Source organism: Podarcis bocagei (assembly GCF_964188305.1).
Source record: "Podarcis bocagei genome assembly, chromosome: 1".
Lineage (NCBI taxonomy): Eukaryota > Metazoa > Chordata > Lepidosauria > Squamata > Lacertidae > Podarcis > Podarcis bocagei.
Genome location: NC_138125.1, coordinates 53,280,828 through 53,301,603, shown reverse-complemented (window position 1 = coordinate 53,301,603; position 20,776 = coordinate 53,280,828). Strand labels below are relative to the sequence as shown.

The 20,776-nt window shown below is 44.4% G+C and overlaps 1 protein-coding gene across 4 annotated transcripts in view; it reads left to right on the top strand.

Annotated features, from left to right (window-relative positions):
* Window positions 1-20,776, top strand: part of MAPK8IP1 (mitogen-activated protein kinase 8 interacting protein 1) — a 59,673-nt gene that overhangs the window by 19,926 nt on the left and 18,971 nt on the right. For 3 of the 4 annotated variants that reach the window (XM_081164760.1, XM_081164757.1, XM_081164758.1), the window contains exons 2-3: window positions 5,425-5,530; window positions 16,083-16,316. In XM_081164760.1, coding sequence (XP_081020886.1) covers window positions 16,155-16,316 — 162 coding nt within the window. In that variant the 5' untranslated portion in view covers window positions 5,425-5,530; window positions 16,083-16,154. Of the gene's footprint in view, window positions 1-4,864; window positions 4,948-5,424; window positions 5,531-16,082; window positions 16,317-20,776 lie in introns of those variants that run through there. The other variant, XM_081164759.1, reaches the window with a different exon arrangement.

Below are 20,776 nucleotides of genomic sequence, written 5' to 3'. Positions count from 1 at the left end.
TGCTGTTCTCCTGTGAATTGATCTCAAGCAAAAGCCATTGACTGCATATTGGAGGGGCTGCAGAAAGCACTTTGGCAGGGTTTCAGAGGAAGGAATTAGAATCTATATTGATAAGATGCATTGAGATGATCTGTGGATGATTCATTATTTCCTTTCTTGATGTCTCCCTTACTGCCTTTTTCTTACCTCCACGGGGAGCAGATAGGCTGAGTGTCTACTCTGGTTCTTAAGGCTAAATGCAGTCTCTTCTCTTGAGGATATTGTCAGTGTTGGGGAAGGGCATTTCCTCTTCTGTGGGGAAAGGACACCTGGGGGGGGGGGAGAACATAAAAGGCTCTTTCTGCGTCTTGGTAGATCCCTGGATATTAGGGAGTAACTGAGGTTTTCATTTGGAGGAAGCTGATTGGGCAAAGGCCAGCAGTAAATTGCTAGATATTGTCTATGTTTCTGCTCATACAGTTTTGTTTTAGAGTTGATTTATAAAACTATTGGATTGAATTTTTGTGTATTTTATACTTTGATATCTGTGCTGTAAACTGCTTTGGAACACAACTGATGAAGGGCAGTTTAGAAATTAATTAAATAAATGCACTTCAAAGGATTAAAGAAGGGTGAGTCCTGTTGTTGCCAAGTGTTCTTGGTAGGTTTTCTCACTCTTTCTGTCTGAACTGCCTGGAAGCCTGGACAGCTTCCATAAAGTACCAAGGTGGTGTACAACAATATAAACAGGTACAATAAAACAGAAGATGCCACAAAACAATACAAAATAACTGGTTCATCTTGGGGGGGGGGGATTAAGCAACTGAATAGACTTGTTAGCACAAAAGTGTGAAGAGTTATAAACTGAATCTTCTTTAGTCAAAAGCCTGCTTTTCTCATGCTCTGTCCCCACTTCTTAGTTTCCTTTTCATATTGATGGTTTCTTTATGTTGAGACGTACATATGGCGCAACACAATTGGGTCAATTCTGCAGATGTTCTTGAATAATTCAGGCCAGACAGAGCATTTGGGTTGAATCCGGACAGTTCTAGGATCCTAACATTTTAAGACCAAGTTCAGCCTAAAAAGGAGTTGACAGCGAGCTAGAAAGGTGTCCATTGGTTCTGCCAGATGTTGCTGTAGTGTACAGTATTATGTTGACAAGGTTAATTTTTCACTATTAAAATGCTGTTTTGAGATATCTGGCTTCATCTTCGATTTTCATAATGCATATTCAAAACCTTCAGAGTTGGGAAAGAGGTTAGATGAGGGATGAGAACTCAAGTTACCGTACTTACGGATTGTAACTATCTTGCTGGAGTGATTCAAATTTAGGTTTGTGCAGTTGAAGTGGTTTTACCTAGGAATTGTGAGATAGCAATTAATCAACAGGAAGCTGTTATAATATCTGTGCAAAGAGTTCAGGATTAATGTTTAATAAATAGCCATGGGGGAATGTGAGTATAAGGTCTGTTGGCTAATTTGGCTAAAATCTATGCAAAGTGGTAAGGAAAATGAAATTGAGTGGAACTGTTTATCAGTGGAGACTTCAGCATTAGGGGTTAAAGGTAGAGCCCTCCCAATCAAAAGGGACATTATTAAAGACAACTAAACCATCTCAACAGGTTGAGTATTTGCATCCTGACCCCCTGCTCTGTCTTACGAAACTGAGCAGCCAGAACCCACATTGCCACTCTGGGTGACCACTTGTACAGTGCATCACCAAAAAGAAAAAAAGAACAGATTTGCATTTATAAATGCAAATTCAGAAATCATTGCAATAATTTAATCGGAAGAACATCTCAGCGTAGAATAGGGAGACTGTGCCCTGTGAACCTGCTCTGTCTCTCTGCTAGGCAGTTTTTGAGGACTATCCTCTACAAAGTAGGACTCTTGGCCACCCTGCTGTCACCTGGGATGAAACAGATTATCGTTCATCTTTATTGTTTAAATTGGTCTTTTGGAGGAGGGGGATATTGGGTGGGGGCAAGCAAGACGCTGACTTTGCAGCTTGCTGTGCATTGTCTGTTTTTCACATAAGCATGTTTTCAGGGACTGTTTGCCAGTGAAATTTGGCAATGAAAAGATTTGGATCTCAAGGCAGCTTGGATATTGCAGTGATTGACAGAAAAAATGGAGATGTGGTACCAAAAGAAATAATCCAAAATCCAGGGGAAGGAGTGATGCAAAGCCTCACAAAGATGCTTAAATGTGTTTGTTTTAAAAGCCATACAAATATAGTATGCCTACTATGTTTTGCTGCCTTCAGGGGCAGAAATATTCCTAAAAGCTTTAAACCACAGGTGTGCAATGTAGGGAATGCTTGCAGCCCCCAACAACACCTGAAACTGCCTAATTCCTTCCACCCTCTTAGAGTTTCTTCCATCCCCATTGTTTCCTCTCCACCCCACTAGTTTTTAAAATTATTTCCCCCTCTTTCTTCATAGTTTCAGAGGAAGTGATTTTAAAAATGGTAGATTTCTGCTACATATATGTATATTGCACATTAAAGTCAGGAATTACTTTCACTTGTTTTCCAGAACAGTAGCAGTACAGTATTTGTCTGATTGTATTAAAAACACCCTTTGTATTTGAGAACAACCCCATTAAATTCAATGGGTTTACTTTTATTCTGTGTCAACCTGCATAGATTTGAGGATTCTTATCTGAGTAGCCATAATAAAAATTGAAAGCACAGCAGTGTTTATACAACATTAGCTATTTTTTATTTACATATTTTCTTACATTTATATCCTGCTCTTCTTCCATCATGGAACCCAAGGCAACACACATATGATTTCCTGGAGGTCTCCCAATCCAGGCACTGACCAGCCCTAGTCCTGCTTAACTTCAGTAAGATGATGACCTCAAGTGCCTTCAGACCATACTCTGAGACCATTCTCAAACACTTTCATCTCTGGCCCATCATTGGCTTTGGCTTCCATAACTGTCAACATGCAGCCCCTGAGAGAATTTTTTTCCTCTTGGCGGGGGGGGGGGGAGTTTGTCCCCTTGTGGTTTTAAGTGAACTATATCAATGAGATATTTTTGCCCCTAAAGAAAACAACACAGCAAAGCACATTGGGTAGAATTATTATTATTATTATTATTATTATTATTATTATTATTATTATTATTATTATACCCTGCCCATCCAGCTGGGTTTTTGCGGCCATTCTGGGTGGCTTACAACATATCTAAAAATCTAATAAAAGCATCAATCCTTAAAAACTTCAGATGTATTCTAAAAGTCAGATAGTTGTTTATTTCCTTGACATCTGAAGGGAGGGTGTTCCACAGGGTGGGCGCCACTACCGAGAAGGCCCTCTGCCTGTTTCCCTGTAACTTCGCTTCTCACAGTGAGGGAACGAGCAGAAGACCCTCGGAGGAGGACCTCGGTGTCAGGGCTGAGCGATGGGGTTGGAGGCCATTTAGGGGTTTAAAGGTCAGCACCAACACTTTGAATTGTGCTTGGAAACGTACTGGATCCAAATGATCTGCATCCTCCAGGCATGCCTGGAGTTGTTCAGCAACCATCCACTCAATCACCTTGCCCAAGAATGGAAGATTTGAGACTGGGCGATAGTTGGCCATCGTGGCCGCATCTAAAGATGGCTTTTTAAGAAGCAGTTTAATAACCACCTCTTTCAGCGGGTCTAGGAAGGCTCCCTCACAGAGGGAAGCATTCACCAGCCCACGGAGCCCATCACCTAGCTCTTCCTGCTTTTATAAGCCAGGATGGGCAAATATCAAGGAGACAGGTGGTCAGTTTCACTCGTCCAAGCAGCCTGTCCACATCCTCGGAGGTAACAGATTGGAATTGATCCCATACAATATGACCAGACAGAACCCTAGCACTCTTCTACCCTGGCCCTGCTCCCACAGTGGAGTCTACATCTTTCCGATTCTGAGCGACTTTATCTGCAAAGAACTTTGCAACATCATTGCGGGAGACCTTGGGGTCATCACCAGGCCCCAATGGGGGAGGTGGTTCCGTTAGATATATAATATATATCATGTTTTAAAAATCAAGCTTCATTTTGAAGTTTTACCTCATCCTTTTTTCTTTTTTCTTTTGCACCAACACTCTATTCCTACCCTGCCAGCACAGGTGTGCACACACCACTCAAACCTGGAAGGTGGTCTCCCTAACCCCAGATATATGGGACTTAGTTGCAATTACCCAGTAGTGAGGAGCCCTCTCTGCATGACCAGAGGTTATTTCTTCACATTTTCAAGTCATGCTGCTGAAAATAGCTTCCCGTTCTGTGTTGCAGTGGGCTGCATCTCAAATTAAACCATTAACGTTGGCCTTGTGGGCTGAAACAACTTTAAACCCCTTTTTTTCCTATACTCATATAACATTTATATAAAAAAAGAATGCCTTTAAATATGTTCTTTCAATTTTAGCAAATGTAGCGGTTTGGTTTGAGAGGGTTTAAAAATAAAAAGCTTCATGGAGCTAAAGGGAAGTGTGTTACGGGACACTGTAATCACTTTGATTATTTTGGTTGGTTAGCAACAGGTATGTATGTTGTAGGGAGAGAGAGAGAGAGAGAGAGAGAGAGAGAGAGAGAGAGCGCGCTTATGCCTTTCCACACACCCCTCCCATAGGGAAAGGCTGGGGAATCTCTGGCTCCCCAAATGTTATTGGACTCCCAACTCCTATCAGCCCCAGTGAGCATGGTTCATGGTCAGGGATGATGGGAGCTGGATGCCAGTGCGCAGGTTCCTATCCCTGGTATAGGGAGTAATTGATGTTTCTGCACATCTTTGAGAACATTATTTCCTTTTGTACGCCCTAGTGTTGGGAAAGGAGGGGCTCAAAATAGTGCCTCCCCCAACTCTCTCACCAGCTACCACCACGTGAGACCAGCCTCTGTGTTCAGGGCTGCAGGGAATGTTGAAAATACTGCAGCACAAAGAACAGAAGAATCAGGGAAACTCAGATAACCAGCACAGTAGAAGGTAAAATTCCTTTAGAGTCTCTGCTCAGTGGATTATCTAATATAGTAATTGTTAATTTAGCTTGGCAGGCAATTAACCTCTTCTCTCTTTTGGATCCAGGCCTGGGGTTATAACCTTGCCCCAAGCATCACTGTGTGTGTTTGGTGCCCCGCAAGACGAATGCCTCGCAAGACGAAAAACTCGCTAGACGAAAGAGTTTTCCGTTTTTCGAGTCGTTCCGCAAGACGAATTTCCCTATGGGCTTGCTTCGCAAGACGAAACATCTTGCGAGTTCTTGCGAGTTTGTTTCCTTTTTGTTAAAGCCGCTAAGCCGTTAATAGCCGCTAAGCCGCTAATAGCCGTGCTTCGCAAGACGAAAAAACCGCAAGACGAAGAGACTCGCGGAACGGATTAATTTCGTCTTGCAAGGCACCACTGTATTTCCTTTTTGGCTAGCTTTCCTTGATGGATAACCTCACACTCTTTGCCTTAACTTAGGCTCACCCATGACATCAGCCTGGAGGAATTTGAGGATGAAGATCTCTCTGAAATCACGGATGAGTGTGGAATCAGCCTGCACTGCAAGGACAGTTTGGCCTCACGGGTAAGGAAATCAGTGCTTCCTTAATTACTGCTAACGAAACACCCATTCCCACCCAATAGGCAGGTAAGGGATGCAGTAATTGTTTCTTGGCAGGTCAAGCCACAGCCATTGCACACACACACACACACACACAGAGAGAGAGAGAGAGAGAGAGAGAGAGAGAGAGAGAGAGAGATACTTTCTCAATTTGAACCCCCTTCTATCTCCACCCTTTGGATCTGCTTAAGCCTTACTCATTCTCCCCAGTACAAGAAGAGGACTTGTTTGGTTCTTACCATAGGGGACCAGACATTTTTATGATTCTTTTCTGGACGTCCTTAGACCAGCCTTCCCCAATCTGGTGCATCACTGTGCTGGTTGGGGCTGATGGGTGTTGTGCTTTAAAATACCCCAAGAGTAGCTGGTTGGGGGAAGCTGGCAGGCAGTAATGGTTCGCCTGTCTCTCTGTGGTTTGTATTTAAGTGTTCAGTTCTCTTTATGCTGCATCCTGGGTCTGGGTCACCCTGAGGCAACGTCGCTGCAATGCACTGCCTCTTGACTGCACCTGGAGGAGCACCCAGGCCTGAAGCAAATGCAGGTGCCGCTGCTATTGTGTGCTTATTAAGCAATCCTTCTTGCGTGAGGCTCTAGACTGGGACTCATTCCCAGCTGCAGATCAGCGGGGGTTGGACTTGATCTATGAAGTATTAACTGTTCTCAGCCTTCGATAAACTTTCCTCAGCATTTATGAAATCTGAGGGCACTTAAATGAAGGACATCTTGTGTGGAGAGTTTTGCTAAGCAATGGGAATTGGCATCATCCTTAGATATCCTGCAATAATCTCAACTTTTGATTGGCAGAGCCTTCAGTCTATATTGTACTGAAGGTTCATTTCCTTTTATGAGGCTTCATTTTAAAAGCTCCTCCCTTTATTCCAGAGCATCTTGCATGTCTTTTTATGCCCACATCTCACACTCCCATAGCGCATGATGGATGGTTCTTATTTCTTGTTTAGGGAATTGTTTAATGTTTTATTGTGTTTTTAAGATTCTGTTGGGATCCGCACAGAGTGGCTGGGGAAATCAATCAATTAATCAATCAATAAATAAATAAAATTATTATTCCCATAGCTAATTGCTAACACTAGAGCTGCTGAGGTTCAAGCCTCAATGACAGCCAAATCCTTTCTCCCTAGAAGCCTTTCTCCCTAATCCCAGATAAATGCGAAGTGGTTATGGTTAATCGGTGATTAGGAAAGGAGCTCAGCACATGCTTGGAGGCGTTCTTCTCTATGTTTACATCACACAGACCCAAGCACAAAGCTGTTGTCTGGAAAGAACTTGTGATTCTACCCAAAGTCTGGTTTTGTAGATGAGACCTTCTGTTTGGATTCGGGGTTTTTCCCATGGAAACATTTCCTCATGTGAAACTTAAGGAGATATATGGCCATGTGAGATTTGTACCACCACAGTGTGTTAGGCACCACCTTAGATCTGAATCTGCTGAAATGAAGAAGAAGAAGAGGAGTTTGGATTTGATATCCTACTTCATCACTACCCTAAGGAGTCTTAAAGTGGCTAACATTCTCCTTTCCCTTCCTCCCCCACAACAAACACTCTGTGAGGTGAGTGGGGCTGAGAGACTTCAAAGAAGTGTGACTAGCCCAAGGTCACCCAGCAGCTGCAGGTGGAGGAGCGGAGATGGTTCCCCAGATTACAAGACTACCACTACACCACACTGGCTCCCTGCACTTTAAATGAGCCCACAAGGGTTGCAGGGTGACTTGGTAGTGGCTCTATGTCGCTAGCACTGCAGTGCTGATGGAAAGCAAATGCAACCAAATAATCCAGCACTGTATCATGTACCTCAGCAAGGGAGGGGCATGATAGCCCATTGGGTACAAAAGTAATTCCTGCTCCAGGATCCCAACCAGCCTTCCTGGCTTTGCTGGCCCCAGAGCATTCAACCTGCCAGAACATGAATGGGACCTACCATGGGGAAGGGCCATAGCTCAGATCCGCTTTGCATGCAGAGGATCCCAGGTTCAGTCTCTGGCATCTCCAGGTCAAGCTAGGAGAGATCCCTGCCTGAGACCCTGGGGAGATGCTGCCAATCAGTGTAGACACTATTGAGCTAGAGGGACCAATGGTCTGACTCAGTATAAGGCAGTTTCTATGCTCCTAATAGTAGTAAGGCAGGCATGGCCAAACTTGGCCCTCCAGATGTTTTGGGACTACTGTTCCCATCATCCCTGACCACTGGTCCTGTTAACTAGGGATGATGGGAGTTGTAGTCCCAAAAACATCTGGAGGGCCAAGTTTGGCCATGCCTGTAGTAAGGGAAACAGATGAAATAAAATTGTTTTTCCTACCCCTTTCTGGGACCCCTCCCTTGACTAAAGCACATCTTTCCCACCAGCCTTGAAGGTTGCATGTTGAAGAAGTCGGGAAAGATTCAGACGGCAATTTGAGCTGTCTGTGAAAGCCACAGGAGATTGTAAAATGGTGGAGTTTCAAAACTGCATGCTTTTCTGACAACAGAGGCAGAAGTGTGATGCATTTATTATGTATGCCATGCTAGAGGGAAGAAAGCTGCGGAGATGTAAAGAAAAGCTGAGAGGGTTCTCTGTCGCCAGAGGAAGTGCGTTCTCTACAAATGAGATACAGAACATTTCAGGCTCCGGGGGGAAAGGACTTAATGGGCAACTTCCAATTAACCACTCTGAACTTCAACGCTTGGAACATGCTGGCTGTGACTGAGCCACGTAGTTTTGAGATGAAGCTCAAGAAGGTGCTTGAAGAAGAATAAAGGGATAGAAAACCTAGAAGAGATTTTTTTCTCTTCTTTCTTTTTGTAAATAAGAAGTAATTTTTAAAGAATAAACTCCGGTTATGTTACAGCTGGGCAGAGTACATGGACACTGATCAAAACAAATACGTTGTGTATCCAGGCACTTTGCAGAGACATACTGAGAAAGGAGCTAAAAGGAGAGAGAGTGATCACAGCCAGAAAAAAAATGCCTAAGACACAAAATTCTGAAAGAAGCTAAAATATGACTTAATGGTTTACATGGAACTGACAAAAAATTCCCCCAAGGGGCATCACTTATGGTGGGGGGGGGGGAGAGAGAGAGAGAGAGATTGAATACCCTGAGCTGAGGTTTCTACATACCGTATTTTTCCATGTATAAGACTAGGTTTTTCTCCTAAAAAATAATGTCCAAAATTTGGGGGTGTCTTATACATGGATAGATCTTCCCCTATTTTCTTAAATTGGAGTACCCCCCCAAATTGGGGCATCTTATACATGTAGGGGTCTTATAGACAGAAAAATACAGTAATTGTTTGAAATCAGTTTTGATTATGCAGACTGTAGTCATTCAAAATCAGAGCACCATTTGCAGAAAATACTGGGGGCTTGCTCATAAACTCAGGAGCGTGTTGGGTTTTCTATCTCCTTACAGTTGTGTCACTGGACTGGGTACTGCATAACGTTTCCGTTTACAAGGGCATCTGCTGTAGATTCTTCTGGTGCTTCTTTCACCACAAATGTTGCAGTAAAGAAGCCTTATTATGACTATTCCTTTTCCAGCATAGCAGGAAGGAATGCAGTCCCATGCCCTCCCATTCCACCTGTCCAAATACCTGCCCTCCTCCCATATCTTCTCTGGGATACAGACTAAAGCCTGTTTGCTGCTGCTGCTGCCAGTGAGGAGGATGGGCAAAGTTGCCACTTCAGCAGGAGCCACAGCAATTAGTTCTGTTGCTTCAGAGCTTTTCAAAGAAAATGCATGTTCTCTGGACTAACAGGTGGCAACTGCAGAGGGGAAAGCTATATAGAAGAAGGATCATTTGCTGTAACAAATCCTGTGCCCTGTTTCATCGTCTACCAATTAAGAGTAACTTTATGGAGCATGGCATCACCCATTTTTGTCTGATGGAATTTAGTTCTGCTGCACTTCTATTGCATGGGGTAGAAGATGGCATTTTGAAACATCTTGCGTTATGTATTGGAAGTGTCTGTTTCACTCTAAAGCGCTGGTAGTTTCTCAAATAAGATGTGCCGGGGGGTTCTGGTCAGCCTGACAGCCCTGTTCTCTGATAGCAGGGGCTTAATACTGAGAAGGAAGCTCTCCACACATGCTCAGTGGTACTGTTCATATTTATGTCATAAGGCCCAAGGCTGAGTGCTTGCATATGATTCTGGGGCCAGTCTCTGGTTTGCTCCAACTCAAATTAAGCTGCATGTAAATGGATCATGAGTAGCTTATAGAAAAGGGCATCTTGCACTGCTTCAGAGTGAAATAGACATCAGATAGGAAGAAACTGGACATGGGCTGCATTTTTAAAAAAATTGTAAGAGTGCTGCATTGCAAGGGGTTGGACTTGATGACCATTCCAACTCCGCAATTCTACACTTCCATGAGTGCAAATAACAGATGTCAGCAGCCTCAAACCCTGCCTGGAAATTCATGAACTAAAGACTTTAAAGCAACGCATTTCAGCAAGAACTGAAGGCTAGAAAAGCACATCCGAGCAAGTTCACGCAAGGTAAAATTAAGATATTGTATTTGTTCACCAAGAAGAGCACCCAAGCTTAAACGTACATATACACAGCCGCAGTCATAGCTGCTTTAATCAGAAATTTGCATGCCAGAGAGTGCGTGGAAGAATGCAAACAAAACAGTTCTGCTCTGAGATGGGACCTGAAAAAAGTGCTCCAGGGAAAGTATAGATGCTGTTCTGCAAAGTGTGGGTTTTGTTGCATGTAGCCAACATGTGTGGTCCAGAACCCTCAGGGCCCATGCTAGGAAGACACATCCATCTGTCCATCTCTTTGACTAAAGCTGTCTGACAGTGGAACAGGCTGCCACAGAAGCTGGTGGACTCTTTTCATTAGAAGCTTTGAAGCAGAGGCCAGAAAGCCACCTCTGAGGGATGTTGTCGTGGTGCCGTTCCTGCATTGGTAGCGGGTTAGACTGGATGACCATTGGGTTCCTTTCCAGGACTGATCCTCTGGTTGCGCACACACTAACTTGCTTGTAGCACAAATATGTTTTTCTCAATCTGGAATCGTTCATGTTTGCTCTCAACATGCTGTTTTCAATCTAGGTTGATTCTAGATACTACCATCTTACTAGAGTGGCTGTGGTTACTTGATATGAAAACCCTCTCCCTGATTACATCATCCATGCTTTTCCTTTCTACACATGCTCCAGGTGAATGAAGAAGGAAATGGTGATTGCCACCTTACTGCAATGAACTTTTATTTTCAGAATGACAGTTTTCCAATGAGCACTTTTCAGGAGCAAAATATATACGCGATATATCTGGTTTGTGTAGGGAAAACAACCCAGTCTATTTAAGGAAAACCATGTAGGGAAAACAATTCGGTCTCCATTGATTCTAGAATAAAATTTTGGTTGTATACAGCCTAAGATTCTTACATGTGATCATCTTGCCAAAGAAAAACCTTGCTAAAATGCCCAGTAAGCCAGACACAAGATCTACCCACTCTGGAACACATGGCAGATGAAAGTGATGGACTATATGACATTGGCCGAGATGACAGGCAGAATTCGTGACCAAGGAAAAGAGACGGCGGAAGAAGAATGGAGAAAATTCAAAAGTTATCTTAAGGACTATTATAAACTTAATGAATGCTAGAGTGTTGAGGTTTTCAGAAACAAAGGGACACAGTGATATAAGGTCAGAATACAGAAATGACTAAGATGACAGAGGTTGGAAAGTAACAATTGGGAGTTGCTATAAAATTATGGACATTGGGATGCAGAAAGGGGGGGTATGGGGAAGTCCCAGAAAAGAGGTTTATGAAAATATGTTATGAAATTATACGTGTATGTTTGTCTTTTTAAGTGTTTGTTTGTTCTATAAAATTTTGTAAAACCAATAAAAATTTTATAAAAAAATAAAATAAAATGCCCAGTAAGCCTGAATGCCAGAATGTGACAGCTGATGGATTAGTTTCAACACATACTGACATCTGCACTAGAGCCACACTGCTTTGACACCCTTTCAGAGTTCAAGCCCACTACAGATGTTCTGAAGGAGACTTGGGACAGAATGGCTGTCTGAAACATATGCTAACAGAATTGGGACAGACGGTGTCAGGCAGACGAAGGGATGGTAGGTTTTCAAATGGTTGACTAGAAATTTATGACCTTCTGCGGTTGCAGTAGCAGAGCTGAAAGGGATGGCTAGCACCAGTACGCTTTTGTCTACTTTCAACAGTGTGCTTTGCTCTGTATAAATGTGTGTTCTTAAAAATCCACGTGAGACAAGTTGAGGCTTGGGAAGGTGGGTTAGGAAAAATGGGCTTTAAAGGAGGGGAGCAATGGAGAGAGGTATCTCAGCGGTTCCCCACTGCTGCTATAGCTGGATGTATAGGTAAATAATCCTGAGCACTGCCCATATCAAGCTATACAGTTGCCAATTCTTAGGGCCTTGTTTTGTCTAACATTGTTTTACTGCCTCCCACAATGGAAGCTAGTTTGTGAGGTTGAGGAGCTACTCTGTCATACTGCAGCGCAAAGTAAGTTTGAATAGTTTGCCATGCTAGTGAAAAGAAGTGAAATGCTGGGGTGTTAATCATTGTGCCACATTTTAAACCTTCAATTTTGTTTATACCAGTTAATCGGGAAGGACCACAGAATAATTACAATGCAGTTTTGAAAGCGATTCATTATTGCATATAGCCTGTTCTCCTCTCTTGGCACACACACTCCTTTCCAGGCCTCCAACATTTCTGGATAATGGATCTCTCCAGACAGGAACTTGATGCTGCTCTGTCTATTACTTCATAGTGCACCTGCCATTCTTAAGTGCATCATGTAAAGTAGACAGCTTGATGATCCCCAGCCCAGCTCCCCAGAGGCAAGCGGTGACTGCTCATGCATATGAATGCTCTAAAGATGTGTGCTGTATCATCAGGAATAAATAGTGGTTTGGAAGAGGAGGAAGAACTGAGAATGGAACTCGGATCTACTTATGTAGAGGAAAGACTGAACTTTTCCACTGATATGATTCCAACATAGTATCAGGAACTCAGGCAAAAATAAGGAGATTTTCTCAGTGAAAAATACTCAGAATTGTATTCTGATTCAAGATAAATGGTGCTATGGAAAGATGGTGAAGCTAGAGTGATAGGGCTAAGCACACCCAAAAAAGTTCGTGAAGAACCTTGAGTTGTAGTATTTTGTTGGCCTTGCTGTGCCATTAAACCCCAGGGAGGAGAAGAAAAAGAAAAGTCTGAATGATCTGTTGTCCATGGAAATCATGATGCAGCAATTCTTAGTGCAGCTTCAGTGAGCTGCATATTATTAAATCTATACTTACGAAGAACATAAATCTGGAAAATGGATCACAAATCAAGGCCGGGCAATTGAGAGAAAAGTGCAGCTCTCATCATAAGGCAAACTGGGAATGGCACAAAAGCAAGCATTTATAATAGGGATGGAGAACCTGTGTGCCTCCGGATGTTGGACTCCAGCTTCCATCAGCCTCAGCTAGCAAAGTAGCCAGGGATGATGGGAGTTGGAGTCCAACAACATCTGGAAGGCATACAGATTTCCCTTCTGTAATTTGAGAGATTATGTAGTATGTAGTATGCCTGCATCTTACACGCATTTAACATGTGCAATTTCACCTATACACAGGCAGGGAGGATGTGGGATGTCCTGCAAGATTTTGTGAGAGCTTCCCTATCATTCCCAGAGCCAGAGTGGGCCTTGCTGAGAAGGAAGGCCAAGAGCTTAAAATCTCTTTTTTGCATGGGGAGCCCCAAGCATACCAAGAGCTTTTAAGTTCTCAGCCTTGCTTCCTAAGAGTGTTTGGGGGAGACAAATCATGAGTCTGTGAATTAACTCAGGATAACGCAGCAGGAGGAGGAGGATCAGGGGAGAAGCAAAGCAGCCAGGCTTTTCTTTCTAGGTACCTGCACATTTTCTTGTGCTCTCTAAAACCATGGTTTGGTTGAGCACTATATGCAAATGAAGCCATTGTGTGGCTATAGCTTTGCAGTGCAGTAAGTGGTCTTTAGGAATATGTGGCGGATAACTTTGGCTCATTTATTAGCTAGTAAACATATTGATGATAGAAATAGATTTCCCTCAAGATCAGTGTGGCTATTGACCCAGAAGGAATGGGATTGTCTTCCAGCATATTATGGGGCTTGGCTCACTTGCTTGAATTACCTGGATCTATGTGTTCTGCAAATACTTTTCTGTGGAGCACATGCTCCCTTCATCTGCCACGTTATGTGTTCTGAACAGTGTCAGGAAATGAAGTGTACAGGTGGTAGTCTGGGTATGTTTGGCACCAAGGAGTTAAAATCAGTGTATCTTTGTCTCCTTTCAGCTCTTTGGTTTTATGACACTCTCGGGCTTTTAAAAAATGGTTGTACAGCTGTACAAATGGTTTCTTTCTTTTTAACTTAAAGCTCTTGTTACCTTAAAGACTTAAAGATTCCTTATTTACCACAGAAAGGCATTGAGAAAGCTATTTCCTGTGTCATAGAGCGACCCAGTGCATAATATTTACATTTTCAGAATGATCCATAGGCACTTCAGTGGAGACACTTTGGGGATTTGGTTTTGCTTACCACTGAATTCCTTATGAGTTCTAACAAGAGTTAGGAAAAATTGCCATGCCCAAATTGCCTTGGCGTTACTTCCTTAAGCTATTCGTATTCATTAGATTACTGCAACGTGTTGGGCTGCCTCTGAAGACTGTTCAGAAACTTCAGCTGGTGAAGAATTTGGCAGCCAGGTTCCTCATTGGGGCAAGACAGTTTGAGCATATTACGCCAATCCTGGCCCGACTGCACTGGCTGCCAATCAGTTTCAAGGCTCAATTCAAAGTGTTGGTTTTTGCTTATAAAGCCTTAAACAGCTTAGGACCGCAATACCTCAAGGACCGCCTTTCCCCATATAAACTGATTTGGATCCAGTGCTCATCATCTGAGGCCCTTCTTCGTGTGCCTGCTCCATGAAAGTTCCAGGTGGTGGCAGCACGAGAACGGGCCTTTTCTGCGTTTGTGGAATGCTCACCCCGGGAGGCTCGCCTGGCATCTTCATGACATATCATTAGTCGCCAAGCGAAAGCCTTTCTCTATAACCAGGCCTTTGGCTGATTAACATTCTGTGGCCCTTTAAATGTGTTTGTGGGAGGGGGAGTTACTGGTTTCTCTTGGTTTTATTATGTATTTGGTGTTCTTATTTTGTATTTTTATGTTGCAAACTGCCCTGTGATTGCCAGATGAAGGACAGTATAGAAAATTAATACAGTCGTACCTTGGATCCCGAACGCCTTGTGTCTCGAACGTTTTGGCTCCCAAACGCCACAAACTCAGAAGTGAGTGTTCCGGTTTGTGAACGTTCTTTGGAACCCTAATGTTTGACTGGGCTTCCACGGCTTCCGATTGGCTGCAGGAGCTTCCTGCAGCCAATCAGAAGCTGCACTTTGGTTTCCGAACATTTTGGAAGTTGAATGGATTTCTGGAACGGATTCAGTTCGACTTCCAAGGTAAGACTGTACATTGATTGATTAAAAATGTAACTACTAGGAACTCTCCAGTAGGTGGCAGCTGAGGTCAGGATCAGTTTTTTGTTTTTCTAGAACTTGCCCTCTGCACCAGGGGTAGGGAATCTATGACCCTCCAAATGTTTCTGGCTTACAGCTCCCATCATCCTTGATGGGAGTTGGAGCACCTAGAAGGTTACAGTTTCCCCCTTCCTAATCTACCCAAAACCCAAGTTTGGATTGCTTAGTTGCTAGAATTGTGACAGAATAGCAAGAGCATCTGTAGCTAAATTTTGGAAAACTTTTTGTTTGGGCATCCTAGGTTATCGGTAAGTCAGAAGTCTGGCAAGTAGCCTCAGTTTAAAAGATTTCACATGAGCAAGGAGGTTCATGGTCGAATGACTCCCTCATTGTATACAGTATGCACTTTAAACTTGTGAACATTCTGCTGTATTTGCTTGGCAAAATAATTTTTAAAAATTAAAAAGGAGGTGGAAAGGGGGCAAGTGTCCAGGAAAAAAAGACTTTGGCGATTGTACCCAATCTCTGCAAACAGAAAACCAAGCATAGGACTGAGAAGGCTACGTCAGAACCCTTTCCTCAATATCTATCAATATTTTCTTTACTCAGGGGTTCTTTGGATGAAGAAGCAGTCTCATCACTCACGTGAGCCTCCACCTGCATCCCAAAGTGCAGGCACAGGTTTACCAGCTGAGATTTTTTATCTGTATTTCCCCAACTTTGTCCTGCAGAAATTATCTGTTACACAGTAAACAGAGGGGGTGGGAGTACGGTGTCCCAATTATTTGTTAGGGCTGCTGTGAGGAGTGGTTTGTAAGAGCTTTTGATACGGTGACAAGTCGACAGCTTCTTTTCTAGGTGGCTTTGATTTGGAGCTTTGATGCCCTTTCACAAGGAGACAGTTGCTGCTGATGAATTGCGACTGCCTGACCCACCCTCCTCCGCTTCCTAGCCTTATTACTGCTCTCATTCTTTCTCTCCCTCCCTCCGTCCCTGTTTTATATCCTGGCAGAGCCATGTGAATCTGCAGACCAGTGGCGTTCTGGGAGTGGGTGGAGGGGAGGCCAGCCGGCTCCAGGCAGAGATGCTTCAGCTAGACCTGATTGATGCTACTGGGGACACCCCAGGCGATGAAGGGACGGCCCCTGAGCCGATCAAGAAGGAGCCCCCGCCAGTGACCATGGACACCTACAGACCCAAGCGGCCCACGACACTCAATCTCTTCCCACAGGTGCCTCGGACGCAGGTGAGTCCCTCGAGCGAGAAAGGGGATGAGGTGGGTAGGGATCTGCAGGAGAGGGCAGGGCAGGAATAAGACAAGCACTGTGTCTTAGATCTGAATAGACGTGTTTTGGATTGCTCTGTGATCGTTCCCAGTCACTGTCAAGCAGAAGAGGAGAGCTGATAGTTTCCCCCTACAGAAATAAGTCAGTGTCTGCAAAGCAAAGAAAGCATGTTCACCTCCCTGAACTCAAACCTCACCCCCCCCCATAGTTGTGCTGCTTATGGGCAAGAATGTGTTCTAATTGGTGGGGAAAGCTGCCAGAGAGAGCCTTTGGGGTGTCTTGAAGCTCTGCATGCTTTATCTTTCCCTAAAGATTGTGAGAGTCAATGGTAGATTCTGGGATTAGAAGGTAGCAGGGGTGGGGAGACTGGGTTTCAGTGCTTGATTTCTGAATTGAGATGTTCTGGGGCTCAAACCACTGTAGACGTTATAATCTTTAAGTAGGAAATGCTTCTGTACAATCCCAAGATTGTGTGATGTGTGCACATGTGTGTGTGTGGGGGGGAACCTGTTAGCTGTGAGAGGAATGTACTCTGAACATGCTCAGAGTTTAACATTATTTCTGTTCAAAATATGTTCTGAGTCTGACAGCCGACAGACTGTGGATTAGAATAAGTTTTAGTGAGTTAAGAAGGCAGGGAATCCATTTTGGAATGGACACTGTTTTGGGGAAGCGAGAATTACCTCCCCAGAAATGAGACCGTAGGGATAACACCCTGGAAGTGGTTAATCCCTTTACCGGGAGACGTTTGGCTGGGATAACAGCTCTGCTGATGAAGGGAGGCTGTGTGCAGTGTTTGTGTGTGCAAGAGGGTGTGGGTGGAAAGAAAGGAACAGCTCATTCTCCTGCATGCTCAGTGGGGCTTACCCCCAGGTGAGGGAGTTAACACTTCCATATCCTTTTGCCTGGGAAATATCAAACTGTTCCACAGCATCTCTTCTGTGCATTCCTGTCCTCAAATGAGTCACGCAGATAATAAATGCCAAGTTTCCTCTAGAAATTCTTGGCATGTATACTGGTGCCTTGTTGTTTAATTTATCCTGCGTCGAAATGGTTTATAATGCATTCAGTCCATGGTGACCTTCTCTTCTGTTGAATGGCTGTAGAATTGTGCATTGTTTCGTGCCTAAGGAATGAAGCTCTAAAAAGCACCAAGATTCTGGACTTGGCCCAGAGAATTGTGAGGCCATCTTTGGCCACACCAGAATTGTCTATAACCTGTTGCACCCTAGGAACCATTGCCAGGAAAGATATACCCCCTGAACAAGATTAGACGCCTACCTGGTCAGAATAACTTAGTAGTAGTTCAAAGGGGATTTGCTCAGAAAAGAACAATGTGGGCATAGAGAACCAAAATTACAGAGGGGCAGCCATGTTAGTCTGTAAAAGTAAACACAAAGAATCCTGCAGCACCTTAAAGACTAATGGAATTATAGTAGCATTAGCAGACTGTACCACACTTCCTTACATTAAAGGAAACAAAATATTCCAGTTAGCTCTGATGGCTAGATCATGGTGCTGATAATGCGAAGGTTGTGGGTTTGATCCCCATAAAGGCCACCTGCATGTTTTTGCATTGTAGAGGGTTGGACTAGATGGCCCTTGGGGTCTCTTCCAACTATGATTCGATGGTGGTGTAAGGAAGAGTACTTGCGATGGGAAGCAATTTTACCAGGAAGTGGGAAGAGAACTTGCTGAAAGTATTCAAAAGGGAGCATTTATTAGAAGTAACAGGAAATGTGTGAGCAGTCCATTTTGGCTGTGTTGCGTGATACTGGAAAGAGTTTTTAACTTCCCTATATCTGCAGCATCCCTCCTCCATCCGGGAGCAGGAGTGTAGATTTCAGCGCTCCGTGCCGTAACTGTTCGCAGGCTAGCCACCTGCAATCTCTTTATCTGCCTCTCTGTTGTTTAGTCTATAGAGCAAGTAGGGTTCCACATGCAACAAGAGGCTATTTTTAATCGTATGCTGTTCTGGGATATTGGCTCCACTTACCATATAAGAAGATTTTCCCAGTGACGTTAGCAATGGAAAGTGCACCGAAAGGCAGGTGCTGCTCCGTGCAGCAGATGGTGAAGACTGCATGTCTCTCTCTCTCTCTGTGTGTAGGTGGGGGCTGGGAATTGGTACCATTATGCAATTGACAATAGAGGCTATTAAAGCTCCAGCTGAAGAGCTGAACGGCTTAGGCTGGAGGAAAAGGGAACAAGGATAGAGCCCTCTTCTCCAGCTTTTGCCAACCTGGTGTAACTCCCAGCTTGGCCATACTGGCTGGGGCTGATGGGACTTGTAGTCCAGAACACCTGGAGAGTACCAGGTGGGCCAAAGCCACTCCCATCACAGCTGCGCCTCCAACTTCCATAGGAGAGTGAAATTGGAAAACACCTACTGTCATAGTCTCATGCACCCTGTAACGTTCCCTCTGGCACCGAGGATTAGGCTGTACCCTGAAATTTCCGCAAGAGATACTCCACTTGTTGGCTTTAGAGCTCAATGCCAGCAGTTTTGAGCTCTGTCTTAGAACCAAACAAGATGAGATAGAAGAATAGCCGTGTTTGAATTTTCACAGCAGATGCACCTGCAGAGACAGCCATTATGATGAGGACCACAATGCTGGGTGAAAGATTAATCCTTGAGCAGGACATATACCATATACAGGCACCCAGTGCAATTCCCAAAGAATAGTTGTAATACGTTTCACTTTGGGATCCCATACAGCAGCTGAGCTGTTGCATTTTGCACTATCTGCAGCTTCCGGACACTCTTAGAGGGCAGCCCCGTGTCGAGGGCATTGCAGTAATTCAGTCAGGAGTCTACCAGAGCATGAATAACGGTAGCTAAGTTATCCCAGTTCAGGAACAGCTATAGGTGGTGAACCAGCTGTGGCTGGGCACATAGGCGCCGGGGGGGGGGGGGACAAGCTCCCCCAGTATTTCTGATGGAAGGGCCAAGACCCCACAAAGTTCTGTGGTGACATAGATGCACACCATGGGGCATGCTTGCATCATGCACACATGCCACGGGGTGCCTGCACCTTGGGGCATGCACGAGTGACACCAGCACACCATGAGGCGTGTGCGCACACTACAAGCACGCCATGGGGCCTGCTGATGTCATGGGGACCTGGGGTCCCTCAATTATGGGGGCAAGGTGGCAGCCCTGGCTGGGCATGTGCACACCTTGCCTTCCTGGACATCCAGTCTCAACTTAGAATCAAGGAGCACTGCCTGCTCCATATCAGTGAGTGTGAATCCCTCTAGAACAGATTGCTTACCCTGTTCCTGGGCACAGGAACCACCTCCCATCTTGTCAGAATTCAGCTCCAGTTTATTGGTTCTCATCCAGCCCTTGATGGCTGCCAGACTTTGGGCTTCACCTGACTCAGGTGGTATAAACAAATAGAGCTGGGTGCCATCCACAAATGCCTGGATCTTCTCACTCAGCAGTTTCATATGTGTTTAAAAAGCGTGGGGGAACAAGGTAGGTGCTTGACGATGAGCCAAAAATTACTCTGCAGATAGCAGAACCATCACAGTACAGTGCTCCCAACTCTCAGTTTGCAGGGCTGCTCCAGGAAGGTACCATGGTCTCTGGTATCTAAAGCTGCTGAGAGATCCAGGAGAACCAACAGGGATCCACCTCCCCTGGTATAGGGGCTGATGAAGGGACTAATCTGACTGATCCCTTCATGATAGATGAAGGAGCTGATCTGGCTTGCTTTACCAAGATGTGGGTGAATGAGCTGGGTGGGCCTGTCTGGGTACTTGGTACAGCACCAGACTGAGGCGAGTGTGTTGTTGTACAATCTCCTTTTCCAGAAACCTCTTGATCTTGGGATGGGGTTCAAAGGTCTGCCGCTGGTGTTGGGCCAGAGAGACAGTATGTTTAAAGGAGACAAAAATACTATTCTTGCAGTTTGTGCATGCATACTATCCCTCAAACACATACTGATGTATTATATTTATTTCTTTTCAATAGAGGGGAGGTGGGATTTCCAGTCCAAGATGCTGAATCACCAGAGTAATGTTAATACAAGCTTACTGCCGCAGGAGAATGAGTGTGGTCTTGGGGAGCAAAAACAGCAGGGTGGTGAGGGCTATGATTCTGCTCACTGAGAGTGTGCGAGAAAAAGGGGGTTTTTTTAGGCCAAAGCAGGCCAAAAAGATAATGCAGTTCTCTAAAGTGAGTCCCCCACTCTCCTACTAGCTAAGAAATGCTCCCTTGGAGAAAGAGTTTCAAGTTTGGGCGCAGGAAGAGGGTTGTGTGGGCAGGGCAGTCCTCACAGGTGTGAGTGTGATGAGTGATTTTGACTTGTCCGTGTTTCGCTTCTGCATGTGGGAGTGGATAGGTAGAAGAATTCACAGAACGCTACGTATGGCAGGTACAAGCAGCCATAGGTGTTGGGGGAGTAATGAAAAT